General features: G+C 35.7%; 2 protein-coding genes across 2 annotated transcripts; one reads left to right on the top strand and one right to left on the bottom strand.

Moving 5' to 3' along the window:
- Positions 13,171–15,814, bottom strand: LOC105168653. The gene is made up of 4 exons (XM_011088786.1): positions 15,661–15,814; positions 14,267–14,546; positions 13,566–14,022; positions 13,171–13,518 (listed from the first exon to the last, which is right to left on the bottom strand). Exons 1-4 carry the CDS (start codon positions 15,812–15,814, stop codon positions 13,171–13,173), a joined length of 1,239 nt encoding a protein of 412 aa, XP_011087088.1.
- LOC105168267 (ADP-ribosylation factor 2) lies at positions 18,381–21,615 on the top strand. The gene is made up of 7 exons (XM_011088282.2): positions 18,381–18,525; positions 19,652–19,821; positions 19,965–20,035; positions 20,178–20,297; positions 21,001–21,119; positions 21,205–21,286; positions 21,372–21,615. The coding sequence occupies exons 2-7, from the start codon at positions 19,674–19,676 to the stop codon at positions 21,375–21,377; spliced, it is 546 nt and encodes a 181-aa protein (XP_011086584.1). The 5' UTR covers positions 18,381–18,525; positions 19,652–19,673; the 3' UTR covers positions 21,378–21,615.

Here is a 22,719-nt window from a genome sequence, read left to right as displayed (position 1 = left end):
GATCATAACTAGGTGTAACAATTAAGGTTAACTTGGGGAAAATTAGTTTAGGTTATCACATAACAACCACCCCCCCTCCCTCGAAAAAAAAAGAAAAATATTTCGTCTATTTCTTCTTTTAAATCATATCTCATCACTATTTTTCTAAATTTAAGAAATCTAATTTGAATGTAGAAGTTAATATATATCTTACCAAACTTACCAAAATGAAAGCCTAATTCATTAACTCAATCTTGCTGAATATCAAAGTCAAATTTAATTTATATGCTCATATCGTAATCTAAGTGAGCCAAAATTTGTAAAGTCAAGCTTACTTGACTTACCTAAGATCATGAAAGAACTTCATCATAGTCAAACATGGTCATCAAAATCCTGTACTAAGCTTGTTCTGTTAAAGTCACACACTTGTCTAAGGTCATAGTCTACACTCATCGAATTCAAATTCACCTATTTGATATTGTAACATGGCTCATCAAAATCAAGCACACTCGTCAAATATCATAATAGCCTCATCAAAGTAAAGTTACTTCCCTAACATCATAATCTAGCTCATCAAAGTCAAACTTCCACATATAAAATTGGTATATTTTGCATGCTAGCTCATCAATAGTCAAACTTACTCGTCTAATATCATAACATACCAATGAAAGTCAAACTTACTCTTCTAATATGCATTCATGAAAATTAATTGAACTTGAATAATTAAATAAATCTAAAGTATATTAAATTAGTCCTAGAAAAAAGAAATTGCAGTAGAACCACACATAAAACTTCTAGCGGTTAAGACAAGTTTTCCAAAATTATTCATAAATTAAGAAATCTTGAGATTAATCATATAAAATTTCAATACATGAAATCATAAGTATATATTTTTCATAATAAAATATGGATGTTATTATTGTTAATTTAATTCTAAGTTCTAATATAATAGGCTCATAACCATAAGAAGCTGAGGTTATTATATTAGACGAGGCTAATATATTAGAACTTAGAATTAAATTAACAATAATAACATTCATATTTTATTATGAAAAATATATACTTTTAATTTCATGTTGGAATTTTATATGATTAATCTCAAATTTTCTTAATTTATGAATAATTTTGGAAAACTTGTCTTAATCGCTAGAAGTTATGTGTGGTTCTACTGCAACTTCTTTTTTTGTAGGACTAATTTAATATACTTTAGATTTATTTAATAATTCAAGTTCTATTAATTTTCATGAATGCATATTAAAAGAGTAAGTTTGACTTTGATGAACCAGGTAATGATATTAGGCGAGTTAGTTTGACTTTCATTGGTATGTAATGATATTAGACGAGTAAATTTGACTATTGATGAGCCAGAATGCAAAATATAGCAATTTATATGTGGAAGTTTGACTTTGATGAGCTAGATTATGATGTTAGGGAAGTAACTTTACTTTGATGAGCCCATTATGATATTTGACGAGTGTATTTGACTTTGATGAGCCATGTTACAATATCAGATAGGTGAATTTAAATCCAATGAGTGTAGACTATGACCTTAGACAAGTGTGTGACTTTAACAGAACAAGTTTAGTACAGGATTTTATAACCACGTTTGACTATGATGAAGTTCTTTTATGATCTTAGGTAAGTCAAGTAAGCTTGACTTTATAAATTTTGGCTCACTTAGATTACGATATGAGCATATAAATTAAGTTTGACTTTGATATTCAGCATTATTGAGTTAATGAGTTAGGCTTTCATTTTGGTAAGTTTGGTAAGATATATATTAACTTCTACATTCAAATTAGATTTCTTAATTTTAGAAAGGTAGTGATGAGATATGATTTTAAAAGAAGAAATAGACGAAATATTTTTGCTGTTTTTTTTTTCAAGGGGGGGGGGGGGGGGGGGGGGTCCATCTATTGAGACGTGTCCACCCATCATCCGCTATACATTTCCATTATAAGTGAGTCATGTCCGATCTAAGTAAAAGCACGTAGATCCTGTACTGTCTAGCCATTTTGCTTAATCCTGAGGGCATGTTGGAAACTTAACCTTATCTTACCCACATCACTTATTATCTATCCACGATTAAATCAATCCATAAAATTAAGTCAAATCTTAAATAGACAAGACAATATTGCAATATGTATTTTCAATCTTAACACATATTTAGATTATAAGAACTATTAATTCTAGCAAGATCTCTAAACTACTGATACAAGGCAGCTCACATTATCGAGCTTGACTGATTAAGAGATTTAAAGTACACCTCTATATTTAAAAGCAGGGTTTCACTTAATATGCAAAACAGTTCCCCAATGGATAGGATGAACTTAAAAAACATATTCATATCAAACCAAAATAATATCATAGTACTAAATCCATCATTGGAACAAGGAGAACTTATCAGTCGATTGAAGTAAATATTGGTCATAGAGTATTCAGATCAGATCTTATTACAACCTCACAAAAGACAAGAAATCTTATACTCTGAACTTAGAATCTAAATATGTCTTCTCACACATACCAAAGACAAAAACTTAACTTATCGAATTCAAACTCGTTGAATATTGTCAAATTCAAATTTGCTAAATTTATATGCTTGATTCATAATCCAATTTAGTCAAACTTACTTACCTAATATCATAACTTTAACTTCTTAGAGTCGAACTTACTTGACTTGCTTATGTAAGATCATAATCATAGCCCGTAAAAGTCAAACTTGGTTATCAATATTCTAAACTATGTTTTTCTTCTTAAAGTCAGACTACTTGTCTGAAATCGTATTCTAAGCTCCTCGAAATCAAACTTACTTATCTAATATGGCAACCTGACTCGTCAGATTCAAACTTACTTATCTAATATCATAATCTAGCCTATCAAGTTAAAACTTATCTAACATCATAACCTAGCTCCAAAGTTAAACTTTCTTGTATAATATCATAATGTAACTCATAAAGGTCAAAAATACTTATCCAATATGTATTAATAGACATTAGTAAACATAGTCTATTTAACTATTCCTTCGATTTTATGAAATTGCAAATCACGCCATGCTCACGGATCATGAAATTAGACTATCTCATCCATATTTTCACTTCTTAATCATAATGATTCTCCTTCCTCTAAGAACCATCATTCTAGCTCCTTGATTCCATAATGTTTCACCAATTTACATGATTATAAGCCTAAAGAAACTACTTTTCATTAGTTTACTAAATCATTTATTTTTACTCCATATGCTTGAGTACCCCTTTGGATTTGAGCAGAGATCAACTTTCACTTAATTCTAATATTGTGGAATCCATAGTGTAAGTAAGTTATTGATCAACCTTATTTTACGTGAACTATTTTCAAATCACTAAAAGCATCACCTTTTGTAAACCTAATATACCAATTATAATTTTTCTCTCATGTCCCAAGTGTTGCAACAACTATATCGTCATCTTCTTCAATTATAAGGTACCACTACATATGCAAGTTCCAACATTTGAGAATGGTGTAATTTCTTATGACTAGTACTGAAATCTGATCACTCATATCACACTCAAATGTAGCTTTTGGTACTTAGTATTCTAATAGTTATCGTCAAGGCATATTACTCATGAACTTTTAAACTCATTGGCAACAAAAATAATATGCTTTCCTTTGAGTAACTATTGCATCAGTACAGAACATATGCTCTAGAGAAAAAAGTCTGTGTATAAGTTCACAACAAACAATTCATTAACATACCTGGCAATTCATTAGCATAACTGGTATTAGTTATAGCCAGTTTAGCGACAAAGGCAAAACTTGACGTGTTTGTACAGCACATATAGAGTGACACCTATCTGCAAAGGTACATTGATACAATTACACAACAATGCCAAAGAATAAAAACATATTGTATAAATATATATCATATAACATGTGAGATTTGCAAATGTTATCAGATAATGGCAAAGTAACATTGGGTATTAATCCATTGACCAATATGGCGTCATAAATCATAATTTCGGTTGTATGTTTCACTTACAACTACTTTAAAACCGACACTTGATAGTCCCAAGAGTATTGCTTAATTCCATAAGTCCAACTGACAGTTGATGTGGTGTCACTTAGACCATGAAACCACCAGAATGAAAGTTCTTTAGAAGAAAAGTTCTCTTTACCGCTTACGTTGTGTCCAACTAAAATGAAAATGACCAAATCAAACTCATAGTATTTGGCTCTAGTGATATCTAGAAAAGACCTAGCAGAATAGATGCACTTGATTTTGAATGGTTTAAAGATGCTTAGACCTCCACATACCATGAACACTGCTGCGTAGGTTTACATTCAATCTAATGGACATGAATGTTTAAATTTCGCCTTCAGAAACTTTGATCTCTCTTCTAAGCTTACGCAAAGACACTGCAAAAAGATATTCACGCCATTAGCAATATAGGATCGTGGCTTATACATGGAAAGATAAGAGACAGAAAAAACATGATGACACAGCACTATTCATTATGTGAACAAAGTCTTAAAAGAAAAAAGAAAAAATAAAGATCAGATTAAGAACTTCTTTGCAGGATAGTTCGTCCTTCCACATTATTGACTAATGATGAAATTTTGCAGAACATATGAATCTACAAAGAGAGCTATAAACATGCATACATATATCATGATCTTACTTTTCAAAACGTGCCCGGGTTGAATGTCAAGTATGACACTATCCTATATAGCTAAACCATTTGCAGTCACTAGACCACCTAATAAAATTGCCATTTCTGAGAACTATAAAAACATTTATTTGAATGAAATGCCACTATTCATGGAATTTCATCTTAAGGAACAAACAACAAAAGATGCACAGGTCTAAAAGCACCGCCTAACTCCTACAGCAATGTAGTTACATGTATGTGAAAGTGATATGTCATTTACCGTGTATCTTACTCAACTGATACACCTCAATTTGAGAATACCGCAAATGTAATATCAATAGTATGCCGTCATCTACTCGATGTCTCACTATAGTAATATTTTCATAATCATGATTGAAGTTATTGCACATATATAAAGTTCCCTTGCACTTTCAAATAAAGGTAGATAAAATAAATAAATAAATAAAAAGAGAGAGAGGGAATTAAAATCGAATCTTAAAGTTTTGCATCCATTAATTACTCCCAGAACAAGCAAACTATAATTCATCAACAAGGAAAGGAAATAGATTAAGTCTATTTGGCACACTCACCTCCACTGTATCTTGCGCCTATTAATAATCCCAAGCAACAAGACCATAACCACAGTCAGTGTCTCCAAAACACAGCACTGTGAATATTGTTAATGCAGAAAGAAATGGAGAACGAATTGTGATTCTTTTTCCCTTTCACTCTCTTCATCGAATGATGATCATAACATCAAAGCGAAAAATTGAAGGATATAGATTGTCGCAACACTCTGATGCTCTCTAGACTAATGTCAGAGATACGACCATACCAAGATATAGAAAAAACATGGTACCGATGTAACATTTCTTGAAACATTCCACGTAACTCTAGACCAATGTCAGAGGTATGACCAAACCAAGATACAGAGAAAGCATGGTACTGTTAAGTTGTGAAGATTGATTTGAAGAAGAAAAGGATAACCTGATTCAACTTAGAATTCCCAAGTTGAGTTGGAGAAGGATAACCCGATTCAAAGTTGAGTTGGAGAAGGATAACCTCATTCAACTTAGAAATCCCAAGTTGAGTTGGAAAAAGGATAAGTCATGGCTATATATACTACTCTTATTAGCATTGTTTTATAGAGCAAAGTAGAATAGAGTAGAGAGAAAAGAAAGAGTTGAGACGAGGGTGAGTGTTGTCTTTCACGTGTGGTGAAGACTTGCATACAAGTGTGTGTGTGTTGTACTCCTCAATTTTCCTCCTCTTTGAGTATTTTCTCCTGGCTTGGTATCGCCCCCAGACGTAGGATTTATATCCAAACTGGGTTAACAAATTCGTGTGTCTTTTATCGCCTTCATATTCCACCTGTTATCCATCTTAACCCGATCCATTTCCTAACAACTGGTATCAAGAGCCTGGTTCAAGGAGTTAAGATGGAGGGAAAGTTTCCAGTCGAACGGTTCAATGGTTCCGACTTTGGGTTTTGGCGTATGCAGATGGAGGCCTACCTGTACGGGAAGGACCTGTACGAACCACTTGCAGAGAAGTCCGAGAAGACGAGTGATGAAGAAGGGAAGGTGCTCGATCGAAAGGCGATGAGCGCAATAATCCTGTCGCTCTCTCGGAATGTCGCCTATCATGTGAAGGGAGCAAAGAGCACGAAGGAAGTTCTACAGACTCTTGCCGATATGTACGAGAAACCCTCAGCAATGAACAAGGTTATGCTGATGAAAAAACTATTCAGGTTGCAGATGGAGGAGAGGAAGTCGGTGGCCGATCACCTCAATGACTTCAACCAACTCACGACACAGCTGGCGTCTGTGGATATCGTGTTTGACGATGAGGTAAAAGCGTTAATTTTGCTTTCATCTTTACCTGACAGTTGGGATGTGGTTGTTACTTCAGTGAGCACTTCGTCTGGGAAGGAGAAGATGAAGTTCGACAACATCAGAGACATGATGTTGAACGAGGAAACCCGTAGAAAGCAAACGGGTGGATCATCTGGCTCTGCACTACATACAGAGTCCAGAGGGAGACCTGACACACGGGGTAAATACCGTGGAAGGTCAAGGTCAAGGTCCAGGGGGAAGAACAAGGGCAAGAAGGAGATGGTGTGCTGGAACTGCGAGAAGCCCGGACACATGAAAAGCGAATGTCGGGCGCCAAAGAAGGAAAAGGAGGGCCGAACAGCGAATGCCGCGACGGAGGAGATCACGGATGCACTCTTGTTGAGTGTGAGCAGTTCTTCCGATGATTGGGTTGTGGATTCAGGGGCCTCATTCCACTCATGCAGCAACAAAGACATCATGGAGCCATACACCTCAGGTGATTTTGGCTTAGTTTATCTTGCAGATAACAAACCCCTCAAGATTGTAGGAAAGGGAGATGTGCGGATCAAATCAACGAATGGGTCATGCTGGACCCTACATGATGTGAGACACATACCAGGACTGAAAAGGAACTTGATCTCAGTCGGACAGCTGGATAGTGATGGATTCCACACGACGTTTGGAGACGCGAAGTGGAAGATCAGTCGGGGAGCAATGACTTTGGCTCGAGGACTAAAGTCGGGAACGCTCTACATGGCGGGAGGATCCAGTTCAAACATCCCCTTTGCAGGAACTGTATCGCAGGCTAACCTGTGGCACAATCGCTTGGGCCACATGAGCGAGAAAGGAATGAACGTGCTGAAGTCGAAAGGACGGTTGCCCGAGTTAAAATCGGTGGAGGTGGGTCATTGTGAACACTGCGTGTTCGGAAAGCAGAAGCGGGTGAGCTTCTTGACCACAGGAAGAACTCCGAGGAAAGAAAAGTTGGAGCTTGTTCACACCGATTTGTGGGGGCCAGCACCAGTGTCATCTCTTGGTGGATCAACGTACTACATGACATTCGTCGATGACTCCACTAGAAAGGTATGGGTGTATTTCTTAAAAAGAAAATCTGATGCCTTTGATACATTCAGGAGATGGAGGGCACTAGTGGAAAATGAGACAGGTCTACAAGTGAAATGTCTCAGATCGGATAACGGTGGCGAGTACAACAGTGAAGGTATCAAGAATTACTGCGCCGACCATGGAATCCGAATGCAGAAAACAATCCCGGGGACACCTCAGCAAAATGGCGTTGCTGAGAGGATGAACAGAACACTGAATGAGCGTGCGAGATGCATGCGATTGAAGAGCGGACTACCAAAGATGTTTTGGGCAGATGCAGTCAACACGGCTGCTTTCTTGATCAATCGAGGGCCTTCTGTCCCGTTGAACAACAGGATACCAGAAGAGGTATGGAGTGGTAAGAAAGTGGATCTTTCTTTCTTACGTACGTTTGGTTGTTCAGCCTATATTTTGAACGATGATCGGACTAAGCTGGATGCTAAGTCGATTAAATGTACATTCATTGGGTATGGGACTGACGAATTTGGGTATAGATTCTGGGATGATCAAAACCGGAAAATAATTCGTAGTAGGAATGTTATATTCAATGAGGATGTAATGTACAACGACAGGAAGGTAAGCCCGGACGATGACAAGAAGGAAAGGGAATTTGTTGATCTCGATATTTCAAATTCCGGGATCATGAGACCAGCAGATACGGATTCAGTGGGAGTTCAGACGGACGAAACCGAACAAACGGAGATAGAGCCAGAACCAGTATCGGAGGAACCGATTACTGAAAGCAGCACACCCTTGGCACTGGGTCGAGAACCGAGGCTGAGAAGGGCCCCAGATAGGTACTCCCCCTCTCTTTATTACTTGCTTTTGTCTGATTGTGGAGAACCCGAATGTTACGCAGAGGCAGTCAATGATGTCCACAAGAGCAAGTGGGAGCTTGCGATGAACGACGAGATGAACTCGTTGAAGAAAAACAACACATGGGAATTGTGTCAGCTCCCAAAAGGAAAGAAGGCCCTACAGAACAGATGGGTCTATCGGGTTAAGGAAGAATCAGACGGGAAGAAGCGGTACAAGGCAAGACTCGTAGTAAAGGGATTCCAACAAAGATACGGTATTGACTTTACTGATGTTTTTACACCTGTTGTCAAGTTAACTACTATTCGTCTTGTGTTGAGCATGGTAGCGGCAGAGAACTTGGAGTTACAACAGATGGATGTAAAGACAGCCTTCCTACACGGGGATCTTGAGGAGGAGATATACATGGTACAACCAGAGGGGTATAATGGAGATGATCAGCAGGTGTGTCGCCTGAAGAAAAGCCTGTATGGATTGAAACAGGCTCCGCGGCAGTGGTACAGGAAGTTTGACAACTTCATGCTAGAGATAGGTTTCTCTAGATGCAATGCTGATCATTGCTGCTACGTGAAGAGGTTCGATGAGTTTTTTATCATTCTACTCCTGTATGTTGATGACATGTTGATAGCAGGATCAAATGTCAAGGAGATCAATAGGCTCAAGGATCAGTTATCGAGGAAGTTTGACATGAAAGATCTTGGCGAAGCAAGACAGATATTGGGCATGAAAATCACAAGGGACAAAGGTATTGGTAAATTATGGTTATCTCAATCTGATTATATTGAGAAGGTATTATGCAGATTCAAGATGGAAAATGCAAAACCGGTTGGAACGCCATTGGGAAATCAGTTCAAACTATCCAACAGTGATTCGCCCCAGACTGACTCCGAACGTGCAAAGATGAGAGTCACACCGTATGCCTCAGCAATTGGGAGCCTGATGTATGCTATGATCTGTACTCGACCGGATATAGCACATGCAGTGGGAGTAGTTAGCCGTTTTATGAGCAATCCAGGAGTGATGCACTGGGAAGCTGTGAAATGGATTCTTAGGTACCTGAGGGGTACTAAGGACCGAGCATTGGTGTTTGGTAAGGGCAAGCTTACCTTGTTTGGGTTTGTTGACGCTGATTTTGCAGGGAGTGACTATGACAAAAGGAGGAGCACTACAGGGTACGTGTTCACATATGGCGGTACAGCCGTATCCTGGGTCTCAAAGTTGCAGAAGGTTGTCACACTGTCCACGACGGAAGCTGAGTACGTGGCAGTTACTGAGGCAGCTAAGGAGCTCATTTGGCTGCAACACTTGTTGGGTGAATTAGGGAAACCTCAGGCAGATGTGATTCTTCATAGCGATAGTCAGAGTGCGATCCATCTGGCAAAGAATCCCGCGTTCCATTCGCGGACAAAGCACATCGAGATCAAGTACCATTTCATCCGACAACTTCTGGAGAAGAAGGCACTGCAGCTGGAGAAGATCCAAGGAGAAAAGAATCCTGCGGACATGCTGACCAAGGCGGTTGCGATGGCGAAGTTGAAGCTGTGTACGGCTTCGACTGGCCTTGATGACTAGAGTGGACAAACCCGGCGGTACCAAGAAAGAAGTGGAGAAAAGCTAATCAATCTTCAAGTGGGAGATTGTTAAGTTGTGAAGATTGATTTGAAGAAGAAAAGGATAACCTGATTCAACTTAGAATTCCCAAGTTGAGTTGGAGAAGGATAACCCGATTCAAAGTTGAGTTGGAGAAGGATAACCTCATTCAACTTAGAAATCCCAAGTTGAGTTGGAAAAAGGATAAGTCATGGCTATATATACTACTCTTATTAGCATTGTTTAATAGAGCAGAGTAGAATAGAGTAGAGAGAAAAGAAAGAGTTGAGACGAGGGTGAGTGTTGTTTTTCACGTGTGGTGAAGACTTGCATACAAGTGTGTGTGTGTTGTACTCCTCAATTTTCCTCCTCTTTGAGTGTTTTCTCCTGGCTTGGTATCGCCCCCAGACGTAGGATTTATATCCAAACTGGGTTAACAAATTCGTGTGTCTTTTATCGCCTTCATATTCCACCTGTTATCCATCTTAACCCGATCCATTTCCTAACAGGTACGGTGTAATATTTCTTGAAAAAATACCATGTTGCCTGAAAAAGCACACAGTTCTTGAAAAATCACACGTTTCCTAAAAAAGCCCACAGTTCTTAAAAAATCCCGAGTTCCTTGAAAAACCCCACAGTTGGTTCTTGAAAAAATCACACATTTCTTGAAAAAAAGAAACCCACAGTTGTTGAAAAAACCCATTCTTTTCCCCTCTGAATTCATTGAGAAAAATCAAAGAATGAACCATAAAGAAAGGACTAAATGAGAGTGCAAACGATGTGCAATCACTGGGAAAAGGATTCTTGAAATCACGGCCATTGAAAAGTTACTTTTCAAGAAAATGTTACCCCAAAAAAACAGAATATGAAAACTAACACCTGCTTCTTGAAAATACAAGTTCATTGCAAACAATTAAAAGTTTTACACACACAAAGAACTCCCAAAAACTAAGATTTAACAAAACAAAAGGAAGGAAAAGAAAAGAAAAGGTTTTCATACCTATGGAGACTCAGAAATGAACTTCATCAATTCCCAACGTCTCTATGTTGTAGTTATAGTCACCGACCAAATAACCGTAAGGTGGCAACGAGTTGCAAGAGAAGCTAACGGGTACGTGCAGGCAAGCGATTGGCTCTCTAAGTCCATGGTTTTGTTACAGTACTGTAATCAGGTGGGGGTGGGTATATTGTAGTTGTCTGCGCTCTACACGTGGCACTTTAGTGGGGGATTAGACTTTGATTTTCATTTTTTTTTATTTTGTTAATCCATTCTATTAATTAAAGAGAAGAGAATTGGAATAATTTTGACATATATATTTAACTAGTGTAGGACTCGATTCTAGGCATGGTTATATATATATTATTAAATTAAATAAATATTTTTATAATATATGGTGTTATAAATGAATTTTTCATGCAAAATAGAATTTTTATTTTGATAGATAAAATATAGTAATTTTTAATAAATACATCAGCTTTTATATATACGTCGCCCTACATAAAAAAATTAATTAAATATATTATTTGTTTATAAAATTTATTTTCCTCATAAATTATATTAGTACATAATCTAAAATAATCTTATAAAAAAATAAAATATAAAGCAAGAATAGAACCTTCTGTTAATGAGTTACAGGAAAGACAAACAAAAGGATGGGGCGAGTGTAGAAAAAAAGATATACAATAAAATAAAAAAATAATTTAAAATAATTTTTAAATCCCAATATCATTTCGTCAATTTGAACAAAAAAAGGATAAGGAGTAAAGATTATCATGAATGAAAAATTAAATAAGAACAAATACAAATAAAATAACTAAGTTAAGTTCAATCATAAATACTATAACATTATCATCAGCAGTGAAAGGTAAAGAACAAATATTTATCATGAATTTCTTTAAAACTCCAAATGCATTAATAAAAATTATTAGCAAGAGATATATATGGAGATATAACTCACACTGACTTTTGAAGGACAAAATATAACAACTTGCAGGCTTATAACAATTTGCAAAGTATACTATTCCCAATACAAACTTCTAGCGCAATTTGACACTGCAAAGTATATATGGAGATATAACTCACAGTAACTTTTGAAGGACAAAATTTAAAACTTTATGTCCATAAAAACTCAAGTTAATTAATTAATGGCTCGTGTTTTGAGGGGAACTAAAAAATTTAAATATAATAATTTACTAATATGTATATCATATTTTTTAAAAAATATATTCCCGTTTATCAAAGGTATGAGCTAATTTCAAATTAAAAATTGAGAAATTACTACAATCGTCTAACAATATATTATTATTTATTTAGAAAAAAATAAATTATACTTAAGTTTAAAAAAAAAATCATTCATCAAATTTTTATTTTCAACTATGAATTCTTGCCCTATTTTAGGACAAAAAAACTTTGGTCTTTTTTTATTAAAAATTGTCTTATTTATTAATTTTTAAAATAGCAAATCTTTTATAATTTTCTTGAACTTTAATGCTTTTATTTATTTATTTATTTTGTTTAGCATGACTATTTAGAAAAGAAAAAGTGTTTACAATAATATAATTTATTTTCTAAAATTCAAAAAAAATATTTTTTCAAATTCGAACAAACTCAATTTAAATTAAAATATGTCATAACTTAACTGGCCGGATAGATAATATCTAAACTCGTACACTAAAGGAGGCCCCATGTATTAGTAAGCATTCAATGCCGACTTGAATTCAATTTGAGATCCAATTGGTACAAGATCCAGGTACAAAATTTTTATTAAAAACCTCCAATCCCTCGAGCTCAGCACATATAGAACCAGTACAAAAATTCTTAATGGCAATTACAATTTTCAAAAATTAATATCTTGAATTGTATAAACAACATGGAATAACCCAACTCTGGTTCTTTCCTCTTTCAGCCATGCCCAGCTCTAGTGCTCAGGAATTGTCACCCACGCCTGTCTCAGTGCTCGCCATGTGTCTTTCTCCTGAGCTCGCGACCGCTTCTAACATGACGTCGTCTTCGGCCTTAATCCCCAATTCATCCTTCATCCCTAATTGCTCGCGAATGATGTTGTTTGCACCAGAAATCCCCAATTCTTCATTTAAATTCATCCCGCCCTTAATCTGACGGCTCTGCTTAACTCTCTTCATCCAACGGTCCTCACCTGAAGTCGTGTTTCCAGTTAAAAAGCATGACATTCCCCTCTCCTTTTTTTCCTCGTTCCCAAGGATCAAAATGGTGGGAATTTTGCAACCATGGAGTAGTAATCCTCCCAAGTAACCTGTTCAGGGAAGGAGTGTGACCAGTGAATGAGGACTTGTGGAACTCCAACATTGTTCCTTGGAATGAGTCTCCATGCCAGAATTGCTAAGGGATAGACCTTGTAAACTTCATCTTCAAGTTCAGACAAGTTTATAGATGGCATGTACTTAGAACCAATCTTCTTCTTCAAGAGGGAGACATGGAAGATAGGATGTATCTTCAACTCTAGTGGAAGGGCAAGCTTGTAAGCCACATTCCCAATCCATTCAACCACTTTATAAGGCCCAAAATAGCTCACTGAAGCGTTAAATTCCTCCTTAGAGCTATAGAAGCATGTCTATAAGGTTGCAGCTTAAGGAAGACCTCATCCCCAACTTCAAACTCTCTCTCTGTTCTCTTTTTATCTGCATAAATTTTCATCCTCTGCTGTGCATTCTGGAGATTTTCCTTCAACAGTTGGAGGATCTCGACCTTATTCTTCATCAGTTCCTCAACATCAGAATGGTGACTATGCAAGTAAGGACCAATAGGCAGTTGATTAGGGGGATATCCATACAAGGCCTCAAAAGAAGTAGCCTTAAATCCTGAGTGAAAGGTGGCGTTAAACCAGAATTCTGCAAGTGAAATCCACTGAGACCATTTTCTGGGGTGCTGGTGACACATGCATCTGAGGTAAATTTCCAGGCATTGGTTCACTCTCTCAGTCTGGCCATCAGTTTGAGGATGATAGGCAAACGACATGTCCAAGGACACTCCAGTTAGGTTGAATAACTCTTTCCAGAAATGATTAGTGAAGACGTTGTCCCTATCAGATACAATGCTGACAAGAAGACCATGTAGTTTATAAATGTGGTCAAAAAAGATTCTTGCAATGCTGGCTGTTGTATAGGGATGTTTAAGAGTAATGAAATGTGAGTACTTAGTTAGCCTATCCATAACCACCAATATAACTTCCTTACCATCAAATTTTGGTGGACCCTCTATAAAGTCCATTGAAATGCATGACCATGCTTGTTCAGATATTGGCAATGGCTATAGCAATCCAGGATAAGTCTTGTTCTCACTCTTTTGCAGTTGAAAACCTATTGTCTGTGTAACTCTTTATATCCTCTCTCCTATGAGCTATACCCAAGGCAACATGCTTATAAGGAATCCCGGAAATATACCAAACCATGCAATTACGTGCTTTACCCTTCAAATTCACAATGTAGTTAACATTTTGATCTTGCACCTCAAACTTAAGATCCCCAGCCACTGAGAGTTGACATATATTGGACTCTTCTTTGATATTGTTAAGTTCTTTCACAATATTAGGAACAACAGCACTAGCCCATTTGTTGAGTTCTTGCACTCGGACTCAGCAACAGCAAGAGGGAATAAACCAATATTCCCATCTGACCCTATTGCAGCAAGCAACACGCCCCGAGTGGCCCTTTCAAATGACTCCCATCAAAATTCATAAATGGGCTACACCCCTCTCAAAATCCATCTTTTAATGTAGGTAATCCCAAGAAAAATCTTTTGAAAATTGGAGTAGGAGATATGATCCCATCCTCATCTACGTCACACTGTAATGTTACCACACTCTCCTCATTTTTTAATGACACCATTTTCGAATAATATGGCAGTTTTATGAATGACTCGACATGACTACCCTCTATCACCTCCATGGCCTTTTTATTTGCCCTGTAAATCTGCATATACTGAGGGTTCACAATAAATTTTCTCAATTCATTTCTAATTCCCCTAGTATTCGTTCCTGGATTTTTCCTTAGCACATTTTCTATTTTTGAATCAATCCATGCTGCACTGGCTTCCTTTGTTATGTATGTGTAGAAACATATGTCTTTATTTGGAATGTGACACCATCTGCCAAAGGAGAAGCATGGATTCTCCAAGGACAGCCTTTTGAGGCACAGTGCAATGTCACTCTTGTTTTTTCATTCCTTAACCTCATAATTTGAAAATCCTCTTGAATCACAAACTCTCTAACGACAGTCCTAAATGCATTAATATCAACAAACACCATACACTTTTCTAACTTAAACTTTTCTTCTAGTTCATTGGGGAAAATACTGGCATCTCTAGATAATGCACCATTAATTACATCATCCTCAAATTCCGAGTCGCTCTTATTTTGACTCTCACAATGGTCATCAAATTTAAAGAAGACAACTCATCACCACTATTATTTTCTTCCCCCTCTTTAGTACTACTATCTTCATTAGAATCCTCGTCCACTTCCTCACTACCATCTTCATCTTCAATCCTCCCTCTCTTCCTCACTCATTTCATCACCACTATCACATCCCTTTCCCTCTTTCTGGATGCCCTTACCCTTACCTCCTGTAGCACCTTCCACAAATATTTCATTTACTCATACTTTTATTTTTTTTCAACATGCATAGAACATCCATATCAGATTCTATAATCATATGCTCATCAGAATCTTCTATACCACATCTAATCTTAATATTGTTATTGGAAACACCATGTAAATCTTTAATATCTTCAATAAAGTCCATATAACTATACTTATCTGGATCTATGTTGCAAAGCCTTTCGCCTTTGCCCAGATAATATTTGACAATGGTGTACACCTTACCACCCATGCCTGTTAAAAAAAAAAAAGAAAAGATTTTAAACATAACAAGAATTTTTACAGAGAATTCATGCCTGTTTATTAACTTTTTATTCATGCATGTTCATTAACTCTTTACAAGATATTTTACAGAACTTATCATCAATATAACAGAACTTTTTCTTAAGAAAAACATCATGCCTGTTTAATCATTATACGGACTTTTCATGCCCGTTATACATCCATGTTTGTTTATTCATTTATTAGCATCAATGAACAATTTTTGCATGGAAATACTATATTAACTTGAATTCATAAAAAAAACCCCAAAATATGACCTATAATTGTATCAGAGAAATTAGAAATTCTTCAAAAAATACAATCAACAAAAATAACACAGATAACATCACAAAATACACACATTTGAAACATATATACTAAACCCAAAAAAGAAAGGGAAAAAAATCAAAGGAAAACCCTAAAATCTAACATTGCTTCGGTTAAAAAGGAAAAAAAATCAACATTTGAGTGTTAAAACATGAGTACACCAATACTATGAACCACAAAGGGCAAAAAAAAAGAAAAAGAAATCACTGATAGTTATGAGAAAACATACATTCCTTTTCTTCTTCACTAAGACTCCTCACTCCGACAAAATAGCGACTGTTTGTACAAAAGATAGTGTGTGGAAGATTTGAAGTGAATCTGATAATAGGCAAAGAGAGGAGAAAGGTTTGTGTGTTTGGAGATTATGGTTTGTTCTTGGAAATGCTATGGAGATGAAAAGACGCGGGAGAAAAGAGAAAGAAACGGGCAAAACACTGAGGGGTGAAATGGACTTTACACAAAGTCATATTTTTCTAAATTTTTTTCAACCATAACAAAAAAGAAAAGAAAAAAAAAATCGTAAGGGTAAAAGTGACATTTTATACCTATTGTCTAAGAATTACATGATTTTATCAAACTACGGAGTATTCCCTGCTTAAAAAATATTTAGTTACTTTGATGTAAATTAAAAAAAGTTGAGTAAAACTATATTAAAGTACAGCAAAAGGGAGTTGATGCTTTATTAATAGTACGGATTAAATAAAGAATTAATTAACTGACTTCAATTCCAATGTGGAAAATACAAACTGTACTATTACTAATATTTGGTGAGAATATTGACTTAGGGGGGGGTGTGGGCGGCCTAAAACTTGTGTAGACCTTTTAAACTTTAAATGAATTAAATTACTATGAAACCATTAATTTGAAAATCATATTACAGTTGGCTTCTTTACTAATTCTTTTATATTTTATGTTCTCAAATCCATTTTTTTTTAAAAAAAAATTAAGATTAATTACACTTAGATCCCCTCTAAAAATGTTAAATTACACTCCGCTTATAAAAGTTTTAAAATTTTACTTACACCCTCTCAAAAAAAAAATTGTTTACACCTAACCTCCTTTTGTTGGAGTTGAGACGAAAAATGTTGAAATAAGTAAAAAAATTGCATAAATTTTAAATTTTGCACCCTTATTTAACATTCTTATATATGTTTTGTGTTTATAAAAGAATAAATGCATATATACACATCATTATATTTTTTTTCTTTATAAGTACAAAATTATTACAAGATGATATTAAATAAAGAGTAAAATTAAAATATTTATTTTACTAATGTCAATAATTTTCATTCAAATCATAACAAAAAGGGGTTAAGTGTAAATACTGAATTTTTGGAAGGTGTGTAAGTGTAATTTTAAATTTTTATTTGAGAAAAAGTGTAAATTTTGTATTTTTATAAGGGGTCCAAGTGTAATTAATCCAAATTTTTGTGAAATATTTATTTATTTTTATAATAATTTTTAACTTGTTTGACAGGAAAAATACATTGAATAGGTCCAGAAAAGACCAAAATGTCCTTAAGAAGTTGAAAAAAACAACTAGCCTATTGCTTTATGCATAGTCCAATCTTACTAGTCCGGTTCAAGATGCTCATCAAAATCCATAAGCCATGTCGCTAGATCATTGCCAAGTCATTGAAGACCTCGACCCGAATAATTGTTGTTTCTCAATGTATACTTTGATGTGGAACTATTGATGTGTCTAATCAAATTATGTACGTTTTGTTTAGATAAAAATGACTACAAAAATTTTGAATCAGATCAAAGTCGAATCAAAATGACTCGAATGATAACGTACGAACTTTTATTTGTCCGTAGTTTGAAATAGAACTGGAATATTGGGTCGACTTTTTAAGGGGATTATCCCATATCAAAATACATACTAAAAAATAATAAATTAATTAATTTTTAAAAGGAATTTTAATAAATAAATTAATTACATTCCCACTCGTAAATTTAATCCCTGGAAAATCTACGTTGTAGAACGGCCCTGCCAACGAACTGCAGTGTAATTACAAATCAGCACTCGGGAATGACAACTAACAGAAAGCCACGTGGCGAGATCTTCTCCACTGGCCAGCATAACAAGACGAGATCCAGCGGTGAAGAACTTTGAGAATAGTGTCATTCCTTAAGGGGCAACGCGGTTATTTTCAAGAACAACTAGGGTTGATATCGTCATTTGGCTAATTATCCGATGGGCATTTCAGTATAAATATCACTGGCTGACATTTCTGAGTAATCCTCCCAAAAAAAAAAAAAAACCGTAGTTAATAAACTCTCGCGTTATTCTCAAGCAGCTCCATATTTCTCTGTACACGCTCTCTTCTAATCCGCCAGATCTATCGTTCTCGGGTACGTTGCTTCATAAGATCGGGTCTCTTGTTCTTAGATCTGATTGTATGCGAATTCCATACGTATGTGTATTCGTGTTTTTGCAGTTAGATTTCGTTTCTCTGAGGAAATTTTGATGGGAGTTTTCTGATTTCATTGATTTATTGTGTTTGATTTAAGGTCTCTGGAGTAGGTGTTGGTTTTCGAGGCATTTTTTATTTGTGTGGAATTTCTGTTTTTTTTTGGTTCATTTGTTCTGGTGCGAAGGCCTTGATTGACGGCGGAAGCTTTTGATTTGGATTGAGCTAAATTTAGGTGGAACTAAGGATGCTTGCTTTGGTTTTTATTTGATCTGATCTGGAGGTTTGGCCACCTAAAGATTTGGATCTGGAAAATAAAATTTTTAAGAATTTGGAATAGTTTCTGATTGGATGTATTGTTTTTTGTTCGAGGACTTTTTTGAGAACTTGTTGTGGCTATATAAAACTGTAATTTTGAAATTGTTTTGTAAGGACTGATGTTTAGCTCTCTTTTAGTTGTATATTTTCGACACCAATTTCGTGCGAATTTACCATTTCTCAGGTGTTTATCACATTCCTGTGTGTGCTTTCAGTTGGTATATGCATTACAAAATCAAATGTAACTATAGTGACTGCATTTCACGCATGAAAACATTATTCTTATGGTTCAATTACATAATCTTGTGTACTAAACAGTGAACGATTCAGTGGATTTTATACAAATTAAAGTCAAGCTGCTGATTGAAGGTTATTAAAATTTTGCATGATGTTATCTTTTTCCAGTGTGTTACTCATGATGTGTTTGGTGTGTCTGTACAATGTGGGTCCTATTGTTGTGCATCCTCTAAAGTATTGTGTGTGAAATACTTCATTTTACCTTGTGGTGTAATGATCTTGAGATGAGAATGGGTGGGAGGGTCATGCACCACTGTGTCAATCTCACTGCATGTAGAAAGGAAAATGTATTATGCACTTATCTTTCCAAGATATTTTGCTTGTTTGCTTAGTCTGATATGCACATATGCTTGTCGTAGTCTATGTACACATGGTAACCATGCTTCAATTTTGTAAATCTGTCTTTGTATGTATGCATTTAACTTAATTGCTCTGTTTGATGATATGTGCAGGGATCTAAAGCAAGCAAGAGAAATGGGGCTGACATTCACAAAACTGTTTAGCCGGCTTTTTGCCAAGAAAGAGATGCGCATTCTGATGGTTGGTCTTGATGCTGCTGGTAAGACCACCATTCTGTACAAGCTCAAGCTTGGAGAGATTGTCACTACTATTCCTACCATTGGTATGTCCTATATCTTTGAAACTTAGTGTTGCTGTTTTGTCTTTTACTCTGCCCGACTTTGGTATCTTGTGAAATAGATCTCTAACTCATGCATTGAATTTGATCTGATGTTCATTGTTATGTGGCTTACTATTTTTATGCAGGTTTCAATGTCGAGACTGTTGAGTACAAGAACATTAGCTTCACTGTCTGGGATGTTGGTGGTCAGGACAAGGTGGGACCATTTGTTTTGGCTAATTCTGTGATCAGTATATTACTCTTTTATTTATTCATGTAATAACCAAGCATGTTTTGGTGATTTTTGTGTCGTAAGATGTTAGAATAGTTCCATTATTCTGATAGATCCTTTGATGCAGATCCGCCCATTATGGAGGCACTACTTCCAGAACACTCAGGGTCTAATATTTGTGGTGGATAGCAATGACAGGGACCGTGTTGTTGAGGCAAGGGATGAATTGCATAGAATGTTGAATGAGGTGATAATCCTATATTTTCTTTATTCATCTTACTTTACAACTTCTTAGAATGGAAGCATCGGTTATAACTCAGGACAATTAATGTTTAAGTTTGTGCTTGCTGACAACTTGGTCTTAGAAACAGTTCTCATAAAATGTTTCCTAGGTGTTAGACTCTATAGGGGTAAAGTTTATTTCTTGGTGATGTCTTGGGTATATAACTGCTTTGTATTTAGTCTGCTCATTAGAGTATCTTATTTAGTTCATCCAGCATCCAAGTTTGGCTTCTTAATATCTCTAGGCCATTCATTCTGCAAGAGTAAACAACTGTTCCATAAGATGTCTGCCTTTAAATTCATTGGTTGTTAAGAGGTGTAATGTCAGCTACACTAAATAAATACACTGCATAACATCAGATTGAACCATAATACTATTTGGAAAACTGAGCTATCTATAGAAGGTATTATTACAAATCTTATTGCGTTGAGTGTAAGAAAGGACAGAACAGTGAGGTATCTTTCATCAAGTTGGCTAACTGTACCTAGTCCATTCATATAGAAGGCCGCATTCCTATGATCTGCTTTTTGATGAAAATGACTTGATATTTCCCCTGCTATTTTGTTTTCATGATTTAATATCTAGATCCGGTGACCTTCCAAATTGTTATTTTTGGTGTAGAATGATTTTTTGACCATTGGGCTCATTTTTTTTTTGCTCCTTTCAGGATGAGCTGAGAGATGCAGTATTACTTGTATTTGCAAACAAGCAAGATCTTCCTAATGCAATGAATGCTGCTGAGATTACGGACAAGCTTGGCCTGCACTCTCTCAGGCAACGCCACTGGTAAAAATTTAAAACTAAGTTCTTCATTCAAAGACTGTCACTTTTGGAATGTTAGTTTGACCTCAGCTTTTGTTATGGATTCCAGGTACATCCAGAGTACCTGTGCTACCTCTGGTGAGGGCCTATACGAGGGTCTGGATTGGCTCTCTAACAATATTGCTAACAAGGTAAGTCCTTGAGATGCATATATATGCAATAGTTATCGCAAAGGCTTCATCAATAACCCTATTTAACTAATCCTGATTATTGCAGGCATAAATGTTGATGGAGTTGTTTGGGTGATGCTTGGTGCAGCTGGGTTTCCGTTTAGTCTTATACTAGTCTGTGTGGAGATGTTTTTCGAAAGTTTTAAAGTGCTTTTGTTCTGTTTAGGACCCCTTTTAAATGGCTGTGTAAAACAAGCTGGCTTGTTTCATATATTTTCAGACACTTGATTAGTTTTGAATGTAATGCTATATCTTTTCATGAAAACTACAGCATCGTTTTAGTTTTGTAATCCTTCTGATCCATCCCTACAGTCTGAGTACGTGTTGGATAATACTAGAAGCCTCCACACATTCACTTTACCCTTGATTCTTTCTCTTTTATTGCCCTTTTCCCTTGATTCATTTTCTGTTTTTCTTTGTTCCTCTTTTATTGCCCTTTTCACCTGGACGTAGGCATCTCGGTATTAGAGCAGTAGGCCCTTACATCCTTCCTTTCGGTCTGGAATGGTTGGGTCAGAGAGCTCCCCCCTCTCTCTCTCGTGCCTTCCTTCATAATGTTAATGTACGACTGTATATTGACCGTTAGCATAGAATTTAATCCTTCATAATGTTAATGTACGACTGTATATTGACCGTTAGCATAGAATTTAATCAGATGATCGTGAGCGCAGATATGACAAGGTGGTTAAGAGTGTTGAGCGAACATTAGACTATTGGCTGTTCATCTGCCTAAGAAAGAGATTGTTGCTATGGAATCCTCGAGTGTGGGCAAACTGGTTGACGAGGTTACGGAACTTGAGGCTATCTTTTTAGCAAAAGCGTTCTCTCTATTTAGTTAAAATTTACATTAGTATCTCATGCGCAGCTCTTAGGTGATGGTATTGTATGTTGCCGTCCGAACAATCCTATGTCGTGTGACATAGTTTGTGTTTGTCGTAGACTTGAATACGTTTGATTGGGGTGAAAAAGTAATAGTATAAGAGGAGTGAAAGTAAAATTGAATTCATGTATATAAAATCCTTTTGGAGTTTAATTTTATTTCCTTTCAAAATTGAGTGGAAACGTGGAAGTATAAGGTTAAAAAGACACAAAGGTACAATTTTTATTTTATTTACTCTATAACCAATATATGTCTATATAATATTTTTCTCCATAATTATTTTTGGTATCATCAAAAGCACTGATGTTTGAACTCGAATTTGTTAGTAATTTTTATTTTATTTGGACTAAATGATTTCAAATAAATGAACAATACTCATGTCGATAAAAGTAAAAAATATTCTAATTCCTATTTGATAAAATATTTTTTTAATAAGATTTTTAAATTTTTGATTTATTAAAATTATATTAGCGTAATATTAATTTATTTATTTTCTAATACAAATGAAGAGAAT

This window comes from Sesamum indicum, linkage group LG8 (genome assembly GCF_000512975.1).
Source record: "Sesamum indicum cultivar Zhongzhi No. 13 linkage group LG8, S_indicum_v1.0, whole genome shotgun sequence".
Lineage (NCBI taxonomy): Eukaryota > Viridiplantae > Streptophyta > Magnoliopsida > Lamiales > Pedaliaceae > Sesamum > Sesamum indicum.
Note: the sequence above shows the minus strand (reverse complement) of the source record. Positions and strands in the feature narration are given on the sequence as shown.

Coding starts and splice junctions, on each gene's coding strand:
- LOC105168653 (XM_011088786.1), bottom strand. CDS start 15,814: ATGGGTGGTAAGGTGTACACCATTGTCAAATATTATCTGGGCAAAGGC. Junction 14,023..14,266: donor AGGTTTTCAACTGCAAAAGA/GTGAGAACAAGA, acceptor TCTTCTTGTCAG/CATTGTATCTGATAGGGACA. Junction 13,519..13,565: donor AGTTTGAAGTTGGGGATGAG/GTCTTCCTTAAG, acceptor TATAGCTCTAAG/GAGGAATTTAACGCTTCAGT.
- LOC105168267 (XM_011088282.2), top strand. CDS start 19,674: ATGGGGCTGACATTCACAAAACTGTTTAGCCGGCTTTTTGCCAAGAAA. Junction 19,822..19,964: donor CACTACTATTCCTACCATTG/GTATGTCCTATA, acceptor ATTTTTATGCAG/GTTTCAATGTCGAGACTGTT. Junction 21,120..21,204: donor TCTCTCAGGCAACGCCACTG/GTAAAAATTTAA, acceptor TATGGATTCCAG/GTACATCCAGAGTACCTGTG.